The 19,609-nt window shown below is 29.1% G+C and overlaps 1 protein-coding gene across 1 annotated transcript; it reads left to right on the top strand.

Moving 5' to 3' along the window:
- The first annotated feature begins 15,710 nt into the window (after positions 1-15,710).
- On the top strand, positions 15,711-16,231 carry LOC111408246 (S-adenosylmethionine decarboxylase proenzyme-like). Its single transcript, XM_023038032.1, has one exon. It carries the CDS (start codon positions 15,711-15,713, stop codon positions 16,155-16,157), a length of 447 nt encoding a protein of 148 aa, XP_022893800.1. The 3' UTR covers positions 16,158-16,231.
- The last annotated feature ends 3,378 nt before the right edge of the window (positions 16,232-19,609 follow it).

Below are 19,609 nucleotides of genomic sequence, written 5' to 3'. Positions count from 1 at the left end.
AGTGTTGAGTCTGACATACATTTTACAGAGAGTTTAAATAAGGAACAACAATTTGCTTATGATAGTATTTTAGATTGTGTTTTCAACGATATAAATGATTTTTTTTTTATTGATGGTCCAGGAGGTACCGGCAAAACTTTTTTGTACAAAGCATTACTTGCTACAGTAAAATGTAGACAACTCATTGCATTAACAACAACATCATCTGGAGTAGCTGCTTCTTTATTACCTGGTGGAAGAACTAGTCATTCGTGTTTCAAAATTCCTCTTCAAACAAGTCCTGATATGCGATGTTCGGTAAGTAAACAATCAACACTTGGTCAACTTTTAAAAATGACGAAACTAATTGTGTGGGATGAAGCACCAATGGTTAATTAATATGCTTTTGAAGTTTTGGATAAAATGTTAAAAAATATTACTGAATGTGAATTGTCATTTGGTGGAAAGGTCATTGTGTGGGGAGGAGACTTTCGTCAAGTCTTGCCAGTGGTACAAAGAGGAACAAAAGATGATATTATGAAAGCAAGTTTAGTATTCTCATATTTATGGCAATACTTTAGATAACTACCATTAACTCAAAATATGAGAGCTAGATTGGATCCTTCATTTTGTGAATATTTACTCAAAATTGGAAATGGAATTGAAAACGAACATACATGTCGCATGATTAAACTTCCTTCAGATATTGTCATCGATTTTGAAGATGAAAATAAATCATTGAAAAAGTTAATTAGTATTGTGTTTCCAAATTTTCACACTTATAGTAACAATTTAAATACAATGATGAATAGAATTATTTTAACTCCAAAAAATGAATACGTGGATATGATAAACAATATGTTAGTTAAACAAATTTCAGGAGATATATTTACATATTTCAGTTTTGATGAAATGATTGATAAAATAGAAGGATTTATTCATGAAGATTTTTTGAATAGTTTAACTCCAAATGGTATACCTCCACATGAACTTGTTCTAAAAAAAAATTGTCCTGTTATGTTGTTAAGAAACATTAATCCTTCGGAAGGCTTATGCAATGGAACTAGACTTATTTGTCATGAATTTAAACAAAATGTTATTTTAGCTGAAATTGGATGCGGTGAATATAGTGGAAAACAAGTATTTTTACCTAAAATTCCATTTATTCCACTTGAGGGAGATAAACATTCAGTACTCTTTAAAAGAACTCAATTTCCATTTTGTCCTTGTTTTGCTATGACTATTAACAAATTTCAAGGTCAAACATTAGATTTTGTGGTCTATATCTGCCTGAACCTGTGTTTTCACACGGTCAGCTATATGTTGCATTGTCTAGAGCAGACAAGACAAAATATAAACGTTTTGATTAAACTAGCAGACGAAAAAAATCGCATATTTGTTGCACAAAAAATGTGGTGTATCTGAAAATTTTGAATTTTATACATTCTATTTGACAAGTCTAGAATTCTAAATTGTCCAGAATTAATCTATCATCTTGTTGCTGTCAAAGTGAAGATTTATACAACAATACACAAGGTTGGTTATTTTCATTTTCTTTTTAAATTATAGTTATATTTTATTTGATAAGATGCTTAATTTTTTTCATTATCTTTCTTATTTAGAGCATAAATATGAATATTTAACAATTAATTTATAAGCATAGAAACCATGTAAAATTGTGATATTATAATGTTGATTCAAACTAAAACATTGTCATTTGTTCAGGTTTATCATGATTTCGCCACAGTTATTTTTTTCTATATATACACCAACAATATAACAAAATAATAATAATAATAATAAATAAATAAAAAAAGCACAACATAAACTTATTACATAACATTTTCTGTGATTACATGGTCATATAGCTAAGTAGAAGAATGAAGAATAACTAAGAAGAAGAATGAAGAAAATATTAATTGTTACAAATATCCACTAACATCTTCCGTCTGTAAATTGACATCCTATCAGGTGAAACTAATTATATTGGCTGCCCTAGGAGAAAACATTATATATATTTTAGCACGAACATTCCACAGTTTGGCCTATAGAAGAAACAGTTTTACGTTAGACTATATCCATATAAAGAAAAAATTAAATATATAGCAAATAAAAAGTTATTTAAATGCTCACCCATTGCCTGCACATGGTAGATAAGGTATTATCTCCACTTCCATTATTTTACTACTATATTTCCTTACATCCTTTCGGGTAGAAAGCTCAGAATTCATAATGAATGATTGGATTATACTATGTGTTGCTTTTGCATGTACCATGACTTGATCTGGTATAAGAATACCGTTGCTAAAGTCATATATTTGGAATTTCCAATTCAGGAATATTCACCACAAAGAGATATCAACAATTGCTAGGAAATGAGCATGGAATTAGTAGATGCTTGCACGCCATCCACTTACGACCATTCATTGGTGAAAAACCATTCACATATTCATTTAAAGGAGTGAAATCCACTTCTCCCCTGGTGATTTTGTTTTTCTCTTTTATTAACTAGGTGAAAATTCTAGAACACTCATCTTGAAATTTGAAATCTATTATAGCACAGTCTTTAGAAATTAAGGTAAAACCATCATTGATAAGTCGCCTTAATTACTTTAACTCTAGCTCAATACTCTAATAGAATAAATACATGTAAAATTAATTTATTATTAAATATCAAATATAAAATTAAATTTATTGTAATCACTAAACCTTACTCACCACGGGAGTTATATCTTTTCCTACATCCAACAAATTTTTTCACATGTCCCTTCCAATTTAATTGCCACTATTCTCCCAATAAGTACTATATAAGCAAATATAAATTAATATTAGATAATATAATTCATTATCCATTGAATTAAAAAAATTAGTATTTAAACTAATACAGAGTTAAATTTGTTACCCTGATGGATTGTGCAATATCCAATCTCTAATAATGTTGTACTTCTTCTTTGGATAAGCTTCTAAAGGATGGCCTTTTGATGATGAAGACGACAACTATTTTTCCTTACCTTTATTTTCTCTTCTCGATCCATCAACACTTTCTGTCTCTTGTTGAAATGTTGATTTTTCCCTTGGCGAATTACTCAAAATTGGAATTGTCTGAATATGAACATCTTGTTGCATAGAACCAATGATGGCTTCTATGTTTGATATATTGCTCAATGTATTCTTGTTTTGTTCATCTACGTAGGATCTCATTGAACTTAAACTATTGTCCACATAAGATTGCATCTTGCCTACAATATTATCTTCTTACCATTTTTGTTGCCGTATAAGAATGAATACTGGATTGCATATAATCTTCTTGCCATTTTTTATGTTGCCCAAACATCTGGTTTTGATTGTGAAATATTTCTTCCTTCAAATTATGGCATACACTGGACACATCTGATATTACATGTTGCCTATGTATTCCCAGCATTTCTTCCATTTGTTCTCGAGTTATATAGTTCGAAGCATCAAAACTAGAAGCAGAACCAACTTGAGGAGAAGTTCTCGAACTACTCGGAATGGTCGTTTCTTGCACAAAGATGTTTTCTGCGATTCGTTGTGAGATTTTTTGTACTGTGTTGTCTAATTTCCCATGAACTATACCATCTCAGATATTATGTTCATTATCTGTTGGCATTGAAAGAGTTGTGTACCATGACAATTCTAACTCTTCTTCCGTGGGATATAACATAGCAACTACCTCAATCTGTAATCATGATAATTAAATTTAGTTTTTAAATGATAAAATGAATATGTAATTATGCATTCTTAAAAAGGTATGTTATACCTCTCTTGTGGCCAAAAATTGTTTTACCATTCTCTAAGTCAATATTACATTGGGTCTCCACTTGTACATTCGAGAACTTTGTGCTGTTTTGTATCTCCTGCGTCCAAATTTTTTTCCAATCTCTGAAAAAGCTTCATATATCCAGAACTGCAAATAATTATAATCTTTTTTATACAAATAAGTTATAAATAATATATATAAAATAAAAGAACAGAAAAAATTTACCTGCAATGCAAGTGGATATCCTTTTAATGCATATTTGCAGTCTGATTGATTTTGTTATGTTCTTTGCAATCTTTGAACTTGTGATTCTTGCAAAGAATTTAACAAAAAAAACTATACTTTTCGACCCCATGGATAATCAAGAAAGTCATCGAGATGCTTAACCATACCAAGAGTCTTATAATCAATATTTCTGCCTGTTGGTTTCAAAATACACTCTACGAATATAACCAACCTCAACTTAAATTTATCTATATAGTCTTCACATGAATGGAATACTTGATGCAACATTCTCATAATAATTTTTCTCAAACCATTGAAATATTGATTTATAAGACGATGGTTATTATGATTAATCTCCACAGATGATTCATGGCATGGTAATCCAGTGATAAGACAATATTCTTGCATACTAAATCTGGTAACATGATCATCTAAGCGTACCCACACTTCGTTTTTTTTACCACAGTGTATAAGCCTCATCACAAATTCATGTATCAACTTACTGTCGATTTGGACATTGACAAATAGTGATAGGGAACTATTGATCTAGAGAGACAATATATTCAAGAGACATCTGCATAATAAAAAATACACAAATTTATATTTATTAAAAATTCTAGCTCTATATTAGATGATTATGACAAAAAAATACTAAAACTCCAAGACTTTATACATTAGGTAGAATGCATGCTTATATGAATAACTAAGATTATAATTTTTTTTCCATCTTATTTTCTTTTTTTTCTGCTGTTGAAAATTTTACTTTATGAGTCAAATCTAATATGTTTATATGATTCTGCTTCTTCAAATTGAATTTTATTTGTGAATGTTTTTCTTCATAAATTATAGTAACAATTGAACCCTTGTTACCTATAATTCATAGACATTTTTCCATGTATACATACAGTAATCCCAATTATTTATACAGATACAACTTCTTGAGTTTTACATGCAAAGCCTTGTCACGTATTTTAGATCATTCCAAGTTTTTTCTTTGAGGAGGACATGGAGACGGACTCTCCGTGCACGGAGAGTGTAGAAATTTGACCTTTCAGCCAGCTAAAATCTTTCTCTCTACTCTCTACTTTGAAAACTCTTTCTCTCATGCAAAATGTGTAGAATTGTAGAATTGGTGAAAAGTTAATATGATTGATAAGATAAATGGTATAAGATTCTTTACATGTGAATATGAATTCTCGTGACTTTAAACTTTTAACTTTTAGTGGTTGAAACAATAAATGAAGATAATAATTGTAGGAATGTTATTTTGTTGTTATGTAAGTTAGTTGAGATAATAATTGTAGGAAATAAATTCTCTTTTAACTTTTTTTTTGTTTTTTTGGTTTAACATACTCATTCACATTAAAATAAACCAAAAACTAATTTTATCAAATTTGTCACAAAATATATCATCAATATCTTTTCTCAAAACTCTTTCTCATCATACCACTCAGTATCTATTTACACAGTTTACTCAGTATAAAGTATGCAGCGTATAAAACCTATTTATACAAGCTATTGAGTTACTCTAACACGATGAAATTTTACACATTATAAGATAGCTTTATTTTAGTTTTATATGGTACCAAAAAAAAAAAGAGTTCATATTATTTTAAATATCTTACTTCTAATAATTAATTGAGTTCATCTCATGAGTACTACAACTTTGCAAGTAATCCCTATACCAGTTTACAAGTAATCTCCATACCAGGTATGACTATAGATTAGATTTTATAATATATTACTACTGGTAGATATAATAATATAAAAAATATAAATATCTTCTTCTATTTTTGATTGGTTATCTCATCATCAAAAGAAATCCCCCAATTTACAAGTCATCCCCATAACACGGCTATGGATTAGATTTTACAGTAAATATCTATATAAAAAATATAAATGATATAACTCTAGATATCTATATATATCTTCTTCTATTTGGATTGGTTATCTCATCTCATAAAAAAAAAAAAAAAAAAAAATTCTCCCAAAAGTTCCTCTTTGTCTTCATCCCGTTTATAAAAACATTGTCACCAACAATGGAAGAAAAATACCAACTTATACCAGAAATTCTATCCAACAATCAAAAATGGAAAGCCAAAGTAATTATTGTAGAGAAACTATCACTGAAACCTTCAAGACAAGGTAATGGAAGATACCAACACATGATGCTAATAGATACTGACGTAAGTTATACAACGATTTAGTATTATTTTTCCTTTTTCAAAACAAATATGTTTTCTCTCTTTTATTATTATTAAAATTAAATATTAAATAAATAAATACACACACACACACACACAATCTTACACTAATAAATTTTTATCTTTTTATCTATTAGTGTAACACTATCCAAGCAAGTCTATATGATTCAAATATCACTACCTTCGAAAATCAACTTCACCTTGGAAAGACGTATGCAATTTCTAAAGTTTATATTAAAAACAACACTGAAAACTACAAATATTCAACAGGAGCTCTACAATGGACAATTTATGGACAAAATCGTGTTGAGTTGAATGACAATAGCCTAGAACTTGTTATTTCCACCTATCACCTAACTTCTTTCGATGAAGTTGAGCAATTCATGGATATAAACACTAATATAAGTAAGAAATTCCATCTTTATTTTCAAAATAAATAATACTATTATATATAATTTAATCAAATAATTATAATTACAGTCAACACAAAAATAATTTATTTATTTTTCATTTTGCAGACATTTTGGCTATTCTGATTGATATGATGCCTAAACGATTGATTCAATCAAAAGATAGCAACCAAACTTGGGTACAAGATGTAATACTTGTGGACCAAAAATTCAGAACAATGGTGTTGACAATGTGGGATTCTTTTGTTGACAAAGAATGCAAATTATTCTCAAAAAATATTGACAAAAAATCAGTAATCTTTGCAACAAGCCTAAAAGTCACCTCTTTTTTCGGTAAATTTCTATTATTTTTCTTATTTAAACTCTGCTTAAAATTGCGTTTCTTATCTTGCATCAATGAATTTTGTAGGTTTAAAACTCTCCACAAAAGTTCGTAATACATTTTCGCGAATACTCCTTTCATTGCAGTAGAAGAATTGGTTGAATAGTATGTATGTATATCCTTCAGCTTATATTTATTTTGGTTTTATTTAGCTCATCTACTCTTTCATTTCTTTCATGAAAGATACAAATTTGGACAAAATCAATGAGTTCATTTTGAAAAAGCCACACACTCAAAAATCTCCCACAAAATTGTCTCGTCCAATACACAACAAATTCACTTTAATTCAAAATCTACAGGGTCGACTTTTACCAGTATTTATATATCTTTGTACACAATATATTATGATGATAGATTTCTTCATAACATTCATATTTTTTATACACAGGGTTCACAAGCAGATTTTAGAGATATAATTAGAAAAATGTAGAATACTGAAAGAGCATTCTATCTCAAAGCGACTCAGGCAGAACCTAATTCATCCAATTACAAATTTGACATCATCTCTGTCGAATGTTTAATTGTAGATGAAGAACAAGATTGCCAAAAGAATATTAATTCTGAAAAGAATTTTGACAATTTTAACATAGATGCAGATGCAGATGACAATTGCTCCCCTCCAACCAAAAAAACTCTTTTCTAATCAGCTACTCACCCGTCAGAGTTAGAAAGTGCAAGCTCAAATCCATTTATATTGGACAAAATGAAAGAAAAAATAGAGTAAATAATGGAATGACAAAATTCAGCAGTATTATCTTTAAAAAACAAGCCAAGTTCATTTTGCATATTATTGTATATATTTTTGGTCTACCTTGTGGTTATTTTATAGCTTTCAATGAAATTACTTTATCTTCAATTTCTCATTTTCAACAACTTAAAACACTTCTTTTTTTAAATACTTGACATATTCCATGCTAATAATAACAAAATCTATACAAAACTCGTGCATCGCACGAGGCGGAGACTAGTTTCAATAAGTAATGTGTTGTTTTTTTATAACAGTAAAAGGCATGGTGATTCACCTGGGGAACTTGAGTTCAAGCCACCAAGCATGCCATTTTTCTGTAAATAATATTAGATTAAATTATTTTAAGAAGACATTACTAAATTGAATGTTTTTCAAAGGCTGGCCCTATAAGAAAATTTTATTTTATGTGTAATAATTTTTAGAGGAATTGATTGCAATTTTGGAAGTTCAAGAGACCAAATTGCAAGTTTAGTTTTATGTAAAGTGATTATATATATATATATATGATTAAAATTAATTATCAAATTTGATTTGAGATTTTAATTGAATTTTAATTCAAACCAAATAGTCCCTATATATACAACAGATATTAAAATATAGACACATAAATATATGTTCTAAACAGCCATTGGATGGATTTTTTAGGGAAACGACTCACCAAAATTGTCATTTACCCTTTCTAATGGTCCTTAAAGAGATTCTTAAACCACAATCATAAGTTCTCTTTGTTGGGATATCGTCCAATATATATTTGACATTATGTTTTGAACAAATAAATATCGATTTTGGTTCAATTACGAAAAAATGAGCTAATAAATATATAATTTTTGAGCAAATAAATGTACCTTGATCACTGACATTTGTTATAAATTGAGCAATTAGGTTGTTAAGTACAAAAAGAATCAATTTATGAAGTGATCAAAATTAGTTGTCCACAACCAACAAATAAAGTTGAATACTTTATTTTGATAAGATTGTATTATCTTTATTAAAGTTTATATAGACTTTAGTAATGAAGATAATAATAATAAGTATTATTGGATACGACAAAATAATATTTAACATTGTGATCATCATACATGATTAAATATTATTGACAAGTGAAACGTACATCTAAATTTGAATCCAATATAGATTATAAATTTTAATTATTAATTCGAGTTCTTTGATGTAACTATGAGTGAGATTAATCATATAATCAATAACTCGTCATTTTTAAAATTGAAGTAAAATAATTAACGAACATATTTTTGTAATATGGAATTCATCACCTAATTTATAGAAATGATCATTTGGGAAGATTTGAAAAAGTGACTGGAGTTCCAGTTTGTGAAGAACGAGTTCATTCTTGATGATCTATAAGGAGAAAAGAAGTGCAAAGTTAATCAAAACATTCTTGGGGGGGGGGGGGGGGGGGGGGGGGGGGGTTAGAGATCAAATCAGTAAAGTAAATCAACACGAGATTTGTTTAAGAAGGAAGACCCTTTGAAAAACTCTTCAAAATGTTTGATTGACTGTTAGGGTTTAATTTTATTAAACTTTACCTAAATATAATTTTTGACTTGTTTCATGTTATACTTAGTTTAATTTTATTTTCGCATATTATGCCTATACAGCCCTCTAAGTGTTAGTTGGATCGAACCTCGTTTATTTCACAAAACATTGTGCATTCAGAGTTCTCGACTCTCATTGAAAAACTACTTGAAGGATTATCGGGGAGAAAAATCTAAACACATTTACTCACTTCACCCTTTGATTTCCCCGATAAAAATGGTTTATATCCCAATAAAATAAATAATTGATGTGGATTAACTAAGAATTGTTATTTAAATTTCTATAAAAATTGGTTATATCCCAAAATAAGATATAATTGGTGTGTTTTAATTCTACTAAGATCTTTTCTCCCCAAAATTTTAGAACGATAGATTATTTTTTATTTTATTTATTTATTTTTTACTTGAATAGCATCATGATAAAATTACTTGCCATGTAATGGAGACCTTGAATCACCTTAATTATATAAAAGCTTATGTTATTATAAAATAAATAAAAATTTATTTATTATAATTTTTTTAATATATCCATTCACATGCAACTAATGTTTGAGAGAGAGAGATTAGTTGAGTATATTTAGAATGAAACTAATGGAATTTTTAAAGTATTAAATACATATTAAGAGCCACATTATTTGTAGAATGAGAATAAAAAATAGAGCCGTTATGAGTCCCACACAAGAGATAGAAATTTAAAAATGGTGGCTTGATGTGATGAATAACGGTCATATTTTTCATTTTAATGAAGTCAAAATGTGGCTCAAACAGGGCCTAAATATACGAGATATGAGAAATGAAAACAAACAACTGAAAATATAGAATTGATATATAACAATTTTAAAATAAATAAATAATTCAATTGAATTTATTATAGCAAATAATGACATTAAACTTCACTTCTTTAAAGCACATATTTAGCTCCCGTTTGATTCTCATTTTTGGGATAAAATGTATTATGGAATAGTGATTTTTGAAAAATATATGGTTAAAAGGTAAGATTTTTTGGAAATACGTGCATAATTATTTTATAGAAGTAGGTTGAAAATGAGTTTTGAAAAATACATTTTTGAAAAAATGGTGCTATTTGCATGAATTGAATCGAAAATAAGAAAGTGCCAAATGTTGTATTGAGTGACGTGAGATTCCTAGGAGTTAGAAGTCCGTCGAATGGTGTAAGTAGATAAATAAGCTAATAATTAAAGTCTATTTGATACGGGTTAAAATCTGATTTTAATTTAAGTTAAAGCCATACAAATAATATTAATCATATCTTTTAAGGGTTCTATGACTTTTTGACAACACATTTCGAAAACGTCTATTACAATCTAGTAAAAAAATATAATTTTAATTTCCACCAAACACTCAATATATTTTGAGATAATTGAGATGAAACATTATTGGGAATTGTGGACATTGCAAGCTAAATTGGCTTTGGAAACATAAATGTGCCTATCCAAACAAAGTGGAAAACAATGTTTGGCCCCTATTACGTGAAAAAATTAATGGGTGAAATATTATTTTTTTGAAAAATAAGTGATTGAAAAAGAAGAAATTTTTTTCAATTTACGTGTAGTATTATTTTATGAAAGATTGTGTGGTTAAAAATATGAAAGAGAAAAATAAAATGTAATGAAATAAAAATTAATGGAACCGAACTGGGGCTTAATAGAGGAATAAATGGAAGAACATCTATAATTTATTAGCAAATAATGATTTTTGTCCTTTTCATTCTTCTTTGGGATAATTACAGCTCGCCCCCAACATGGTTATAAGATATCCACCAATTACGTACATTTTTTTTGTGACAAGTAGCCATTGCATGTGGGTTTGCAGGTTGGACTAAGCATCAACTCCTTTTCATTCTTCTTTGGGATAATTGCAGCTCGCCCCCAACATGGTTATAAGATATCCACCAATTACGTACATTTTTTTTTGTGACAAGTAGCCATTGCATGTGGGTTTGCAGGTTGGACTAAGCATCAACTCCTGTCAATGACAAACGGGACATGTAACTATCGCATTAATGGATTTTAAGTTCACTTTTCCAATATTGAACTTCTCTCTGCAACAAAACGTGCACACATCCAATCAAAAGTGGGAAAATGAAAACATAAACTACCAATAATCAAATGCATACAACCAAAAGTGATATGTCATGATCCCCTACTGATGTGATTGGAAAATAGCTCCCTAACACACGAAAAAATCTCTTGTATTTCCATGCTAATAAATTTTCGATTTCCACATTAACACCGAACTAAAGATTATTAAATTCGATAAAATCAATAGCATGTTTCTAAAACATTTGATCATAAAATATTGAATTCTAAATCCTATATTTCAATGTACCAAATATGTCGTAAATCTTGAGTTTAATTTCCATTTCATAATGTATACAAAGTTTATGACAACTTAATTAAGTGTATTATCTTAGAACTTGTTTGGTACAGATTTTAAATCAATTAAAATCAATTTTTTTATTGTTATTTAACTATTCTAGCGTTATTTTTGAATTTTTCTCTTATAGATGAGACCCACTTTATTTCTAACGGTCAAAAAATTAATTATCAAAATCCCTACCAAACAAGTACTTATTAGTATCATAATATGTTTCTTTCTTTCTTTTTTTTTTTTACTAAAAAGGTAAACATAGGAAACATCAGCTCATCTTATCTCCAAAAGCCAAAAAGAAAAAAAGAACATGAATATTTTCAACTAAAAAGCATTATATACACCTACATGATAATAATAATGATTTAAAAATAACATAGGATTCTTTATTGAAATATTACATTTCAAGTTCACAATTGAAAGTATAACATCGAACCATTTATGTTACAAAAGGATTTTTGTCTGTCTAAATCTTTGAATGTACTTTTGTAAATGTGGGGGTGATGGCATGCATGGCAGGACAATTCCACACAAAGCAATAGAGATTGACCCCTCATAAATTCTTTACATGAAAAATGTTATCACTATCAACTAGGAGGATTGTCAAGAAAGAAAAACAGCACATTTTTGCACAATTACCTACTCCCCCTTTTGGTTTCTACTTTAAAAATGGTTTATATCCCAAAATAAGAAAAATTTGACGGGGATTAACTAAGATTTTTTTTTCTTTTTTAATTCCTATATCCCAAAATAAAAAATAATTGTTTTGGTTTAACTAAGGTAAACGTATGTCTATAAAAAGTGTTTATATCTCAAAATAAGAAATAATTGTTTAAATTTTCATAAAATAAATATATATTTTTTTTAATTATAACTTTGTCTTGAATATATCCGTTTACGTATGAGTAAGGTTTATGAAAACATCAGAGAAAGAAATTAGTTGAGTAAATTTAAGGTGGAACTCATGAAATTTTTAAAGTACTAAATACGTGTTGAATTATCCATCCTATATAATTATTGAGCAGAACTTATGTCACAGGTAATGTCGGACAGTTATTTATGGACAGATAGAGGCAATTTTTAAATGAGCCTCAAGACTATTCACTTTCCATCAAAGTGTGTAGTTAAGAAACGGTTACATCTCAATGGACCAATTAAATTTTCAAATTATAAAATCACTTTAATTAGTTCCTAAATAATATTAAATGGCCACTACTATTTCCTTAACAGTTAATTTAGTCAACTAAATTCAATATCCATGTCAGTAAAGCTATCCAACTAGGATGGAACAATGTGAACTTTGACTTTCATAGGCATTTAAATCTTTCTTTTACCCTTACAAGTCACATAATAGTTTATGAACCAAAACTTGGATCACTCTTATGTCCTCTTTATAATGCCTCATTATAATATGTTAATTTAATTTGTCTGTATTTTTGCCATTAAGCAGGATAATGTCGAGTCACATGTATTTTTTAAACGATGATTAACATACAATATATATAGGTATTTTATTTGGAATTGAATTGGTTGTCAATTAAAATGAAATAAAATGGGTGGAGAACCAAAATGTTTTACTTTTTTTTTTATCATTTGTTAAATGTAATGATTGTATATTGATGTAGTAGTCTGTTAAATGTTCAATATTTTCATCAATTAGAAAAATTAGAGTTTGTGTTGTTTTTGTTATATCATTTTCCTGCAAATGAAATAAGTTTGTTATTCATAATAACCAATTGTTTTTTGTGAGATAATAAATATTCCATATAAATATAAACTAATAATTTTTTTTGTAAAACAAAATTGATATGAGAGTAATTAACTTGTGTATAAAGATTAAACCACAAAGATCTTGACAACCGTAGCTATATGTCCTTATATGATCTTCAGGCAGCTATGTAGCCTGTTTTAAGCAGCTAGAGCTGCCAAAAATATTTTTAAAATTTAAATTTATTTGTTAAAAAAAAAATTTACACGAAATTTTAATTTATATGTGCAATTTTAATTTCGCATACGTTGAGTTGTAACTTTTATTTAATATACAATTTATATAAATTGCACATATTTTAATTTGTTTAAAAAATTTTTAGAATACAACGAATTAAAGAAAGAGCCTACCTGGCTAGGCTCGAGCCGAAAGCCCGAACCAGGCTTCAATTTTCGGACTTAGCTAGAGGCCAAAAAAGTCCGAATCATTTTCATTCGTACTGAGCCTAACCCCAACTTTCGAGTTCTAACTTGCGAGTCGGCTTAATTCGTTGACATCCCTAGTTGGCACTATGTTCCGCAGACAAGTAGTTATTCAACATACCTTTTTCATGTTTTAAATTTTAACGTCATGTGGGAGTATTAGCGTACTAATGTAAACGTGGGAGTGATGTGATGCCGCGTGCATGGCAGGATGATCTTCTATCCCAATACGTGTTCACCTTCCCAAACTTTTATTGACCACGATTCCAACTTCATTTCAAAATTGTGTGTATATATGGCATTTAAATTCCATTTGTATTATAATTTTTTAGAATTTTTAGTTCAAAAAAATGATATTATTGTATAATTTAAACGTTCTCATGTTAAATTTTGTAAGGTAAATATAAATGTATGCATATCATACTTCGTGATTAGAAATGTTTAAAGTTTGTAATTAGATTGATAAATGGTGATTTGAAGAAACAATATTTTACTGTGGTTTGGTAGATTTTATATAAAACAAAGGATAAAAACAATGAAGAGCAACTTTAATGGACAATATGGCCGAAGGAGAAAACAGTAATTTATTCAAAAATTAAAAGTGGACAATGCAGGCTATTGTATTATAATTAATTGGAAGCTTTTTCTTGCCCCATATTGTGGTACATATTCATCATTTTAGATATCTTACACCACCTTTGATAGCTTACATTGTCGTGAAGATTGTAGTAGCTTCTCGAAATTTTGTACATGTCGGTAGCTTCCTAGTCATCCATCCACGTTTTTATGATGAAATGGATATTGACTAGTAATATGGTGAAAGGGATATGAAACAAGCATTATAAGCAGGGACGGATTCAAGATTGGATCCACGACCGGGCTACAAAATTTCAAACTGGGTTACTACGTGGGAAAAAAATTTTACACATAAAAAATTGATTTGTTTACCCCAAAAAAAATAAAAAATACCTTAAAAAAAATTCTTGCACCTGGGGGTGGGGGTGCTACAGCCCAGTCCACCCCCCCCCCCCCCCTGTAAAAAAAAAATTTAGAGTTATGCATTTGACTAATAACTGTTTCGGAGTCCACCATCTTATAGTCTAGGATCTCGCCGACAATGAATTTTTTAGCTTCGGCATCCTCAGTTTTATATTTCCGGTCCAAAGACTACCACAGCTCCTTAGTGGTTTTCATAGTACTATACACATTGTACAGCGAATCTGCTAACCTGTTTATAATATAGTTTCGGCACAAGAAGTCCGAATGCTTCCACGCATCAAGTGCACTAACTGCTTGCACATTTCCTTTACCCTCATTGAGTTTTGGAGTAGTCTCAGTCAAGAATCTCGCAAGATTCAAGGTGGTCAGATAAAATAGCATTTTCTGCTGCCACCTCTTGAAATTCAAGCTATTGAATTTCTCCGATTTTTCTCCATGATTAACCTGCACAGTTGGAGCCATAGTTTGACTCATAACATGACTTGGCAATTTAGCCACAATTTGTGCCATAACAGAGCTTGGCCCTTGAGCTACAGTAGAGCCCACAGCCTAATTTTCAGCAGGAGCAATTTGGGTCACATCCATGTTGGTTGGTTCGGTAACCATTTCTGAAAATGAAACAAATACTAGTTTCTAATAAACAAATTGTTTATTTTAATAGAATAAAATAAACAATTTATTTACTAACAATATGTATACAATATGTTTTAAGTTTGTTGAAAATTATGTTGGTGGAATGATACCGGGTTTTCTCATACTGGTTTATAATATTAGTTAATTACACATTAAACTAAATTATCATAAACCACAATATATTAATCTAATTTAGAACTAAATTATATTAAGTTATGACTGGTCTTGACAGGGCGATGGCTTCTATGTTTTACAAGAGTGACTCGAGCTCTGCAGCTTTGATGACCAATTCATCTGGCATAAGAAAGATTCTTCCTAAGTCTGAAATATGTGATTTTCAATTTGAGTCCTGTGGTTATTCCATGAATTCCATTGAAGAGGCTGCAATTTCCAATATTCATGTTACTCCGGAGGATGGTTTTAGTTATGCCAGCTTTGAAGTAGCTGGTTACAATTTGAAAGAGGTGAATCTGAGCCAGCTGATTGAGAGGGTTTTGGCATGCTTCCATCCTAAGGAGTTTTCCATTGCCGTGCATGCTGACATTGGTGAAATGTTGTTTGATAACATTTACTCTTACGACCTAAAGGGTTACTCAGTCAATCTGGAATGCTATGAGGACCTGGGTTTGGGCGGTGCTGTTGTCTACAGGAAGTTTGCATAGACTGCTTGTGTTATGTTTTACTGTTAGGACAAAGTCTAAGTTGTAGGTTAGTTAAATGTCATTGACCTGCTCATTGTGGTAATTTGAATCAACCTGGCACCTTTGCTTGGATAAATGAATATGTTATTTGCAAAATGCATGCAATTGTTACCAGATGTTTTTCTTTCTTTTTGTTCTTCGCCAATTTGTTTTAAAATTCCCCAACAAAATGAACTTCCAGACTATTTTCGATAATGGATCCATGTTGCAAACTACTCTGATCTTCCTCGTATGAATCAGTATCAGCACTTCAAACATTTTTCTTATTAAATAGCTATCTGAAACATTTCCTAGTATTCCCGCATTACAGGCATGGTGCACTTGTAAGTAGTATGGAAGAAAAATGTAAAGAAACAAAAAGGGGATTTTTAAATAGCCATAATAGATATCATATTACCGAAATATATAAATGCATCCATGGTAAGAAAATACTCATTGGAAAATACAGATTGACTTCAAAATCTGATTATAACTTCCAAGGATGATGTTTTGGAATGCCAGCACTGAACCTCCATCTTCGGTGATTATAGAAGTAATGGACCTACATTTTCATTTATCTTTTGCTGCAAATTATGAATATCATTTGAGTGCTCAGCAAGAGCAGTCTTCTCAAGTGTACTTGAGATAATTTTTTTGTTCTTAGAAGTAGTTGATCCAAGAGTTGATTTCTTCAATCACCTCGACAGAAGTTTTATGATGTAGAATAAGGCAATAATGAAGCGAGAAAGAAATAATTGGTTTGGTTTGGTTAAACTAAGGTAAACCTGTGTCTATAAAAAGTGTTTATATCCCAAAATAAGAAATAATTGTTTAAAATTTCATAAAATAAATAAAAAAATTATTTATTATATAGACTAATGCTTTAGCACTACTTTTGCTATATAACAAATAAAGTCATATTTAGTAGGCAGTAATTAATGTTTTCTTTGGAATTAAGGGAAGATGTGGATACATTAACAATTTTTCCATTTTATTGTATCTACGATTGAGCGAAGATTGCAAAGGCCGTACATAGAGAAATTTAAACATATAAGAACTCTACTATTAATGTAAATGACTAATCTCCGAAGATACTTAAGTAAATACAGCATGCTAATTAGTTAACTTACTTCATATATCACTCGATTTTCGACTCCTTTGATAGAACTCATATATTGAAACCTAGTTTGCTCCGATTCAATCACTATTAAACGCGACGGTTTAATAATTTCCTAGACTGCTAGTCAAATCATTTCTAGTAAATCTTTTATTGGGAAGGAATGTTCGGAGATTTATTTTTTTTTTTTTTTTATCTTTTGAAGAGTTTTTCAAAGGATTTTCCTTTGTAAACAAATCTCTTGTTGATTTTCTTTACTGAGTTGATCTATATGTTTGATTAACTTTTAGGGTTTAATTTAATTAAATTTTACCTAAATGTAATAATTTGTGACTTGTTTCATGTTATAGTTTGTTTAGTTTTATTTTCGCATATTACATCTATACACCCCTCTGAGTGTTAGTTGGATCGAACCTCATTTATTTCACAAAACATTGTGCATTCAGAGTTCTCAACTCTCACTGAAAAACTACTTGGAGGATTGTCGGGGAGAAAAATCTGAACACATTTACCCAATTCACCCTTTGATTTCCCGGATAAAAATGGTTTATATCCCGATAAAAGAAGTAATTGATGTTGATTAACTAAGAATTGTTATTTAAATTCCTACGAAAATTGGTTATATCCCAAAATAAGATATAATTGGTGTGGTTTAATTCTACTAAGATCTTTTCTCCCTATTATTTTAGAACAATAGTTTTATTTTAACTTGAATAGCATCACAATAAACTTACTTGCCGTGTAATGGTGACCTTGAATCACCTTAATTATATAAAAGCTTAAGTTATTATAAAATAAATAAAAATTTATTTATTATAATTTTTTTTTTCATATATCCATTCACGTGAAACTAATGTTTTCAAACACTAGAGAGAGAGAGAAATTAGTTGAGTATATTTAGAATGAAACTAATGAAAATTTTAAAGTATTAAATACATGTTAAATATACGAGAGACAAGAAATGAAAACAAACAACACAATACTGAAAAGATAGAATTGATATATAACAATTTTAAAAAAAAATAAATAATTCAATTGAATTTATTATAGCAAATAATGACATTAAACTTCACTTCTTTAAAGCACATTTTAATCTCCAAAAAAGCAATAGAGATTGACCCCTCATAAATTCTTTACATGAAAAATGTTATCACTATCAACTAGGAGGATTGTCAAGAAAGGAAAACCCGAACATATTTGCACAATTACCTACTCCTCCATTTGGTTTCTCCTTTAAAAAAAATGGTTTATATCCCAAAACAAGAAAAAATTGACGGGGATTAACTAAGATTATTATTATTATTATTTTTAAATTCCTATATCCCAGAATAAGAAATAATTGGTTTGGTTAAACTAAGGTAAACCTGTGTCTATAAATAGTGTTTATATCCCAAAATAAGAAATAATTGTTTAAAATTTCATAAAATAAATAAAAAATTATTTATTATAATTTTGTCTTAAATATATCCGTTTACGTATGAGTAAGGTTTATGAAAACATGAGAGAAAGAAATTCGTTGAGTAAATTTAAAGTGGAACTCATGAAATTTTTAAAGTACTAATTACGTGTTGAATTATCCGTCCTATATAATTATTGAGCAGAGCATATGTCACAGGTAATGTAGGACAATTATTTATGGACAGATAGAGGCAATTTTTAAATGAGCCTCAAAACTATTCACTTTCCATCAAAGTGTGTAGTTAAGAAACGGTTACTTCTCAATGGACCAATTAAATTTTCAAATTATAAAATCACTTTAATTAGTTCCTAAATAATATTAAATGGCCACGATTATTTCCTTAACAGTTAATTTAGTCTACTAAATTCAATATCCATATCAGTAAAATTATCCAACTAGGATGGAACAATGTGAACTTTGACTTTCATAGGCATTTAAATCTTTCTTTCGCCCTAACAAGTCACATAATAGTTTATGAACCAAAACTTGGATCACTCTTATGTCCTCTCTAGAATGCCTCATTATAATATGTTAATTTAATTTCTCTGTATTTTTGCCACTAAGCAGGATAATATTTAGTCACATGTATTTTTTAACTATAATAAATAATATATATATATATTTTTTAAAAAAAGGTATTGTATTTGGAATCGAATTGGTTGTCAATTAAAATGAAACGAAATGGTTGGAGAACCAAAATGTTTTACTTTTTTATCATTTGTTAAATATGAATCGAAATATAATGATTGTATATTGATGTAGTGGTCTGTTAATTGTTCAATATTCTTATCAATTAGAAAAATTAGAATTTGGGTGTTGTTTTTGTTATTTCGTTTTCCTTCAAATGAAATAAGTTTG

The sequence above is a fragment of the Olea europaea genome, chromosome 13, assembly GCF_002742605.1.
Source record: "Olea europaea var. sylvestris chromosome 13, O_europaea_v1, whole genome shotgun sequence".
NCBI classification, from domain to species: domain Eukaryota; kingdom Viridiplantae; phylum Streptophyta; class Magnoliopsida; order Lamiales; family Oleaceae; genus Olea; species Olea europaea.
This window is presented reverse-complemented; position numbering and strand designations above follow the sequence as displayed.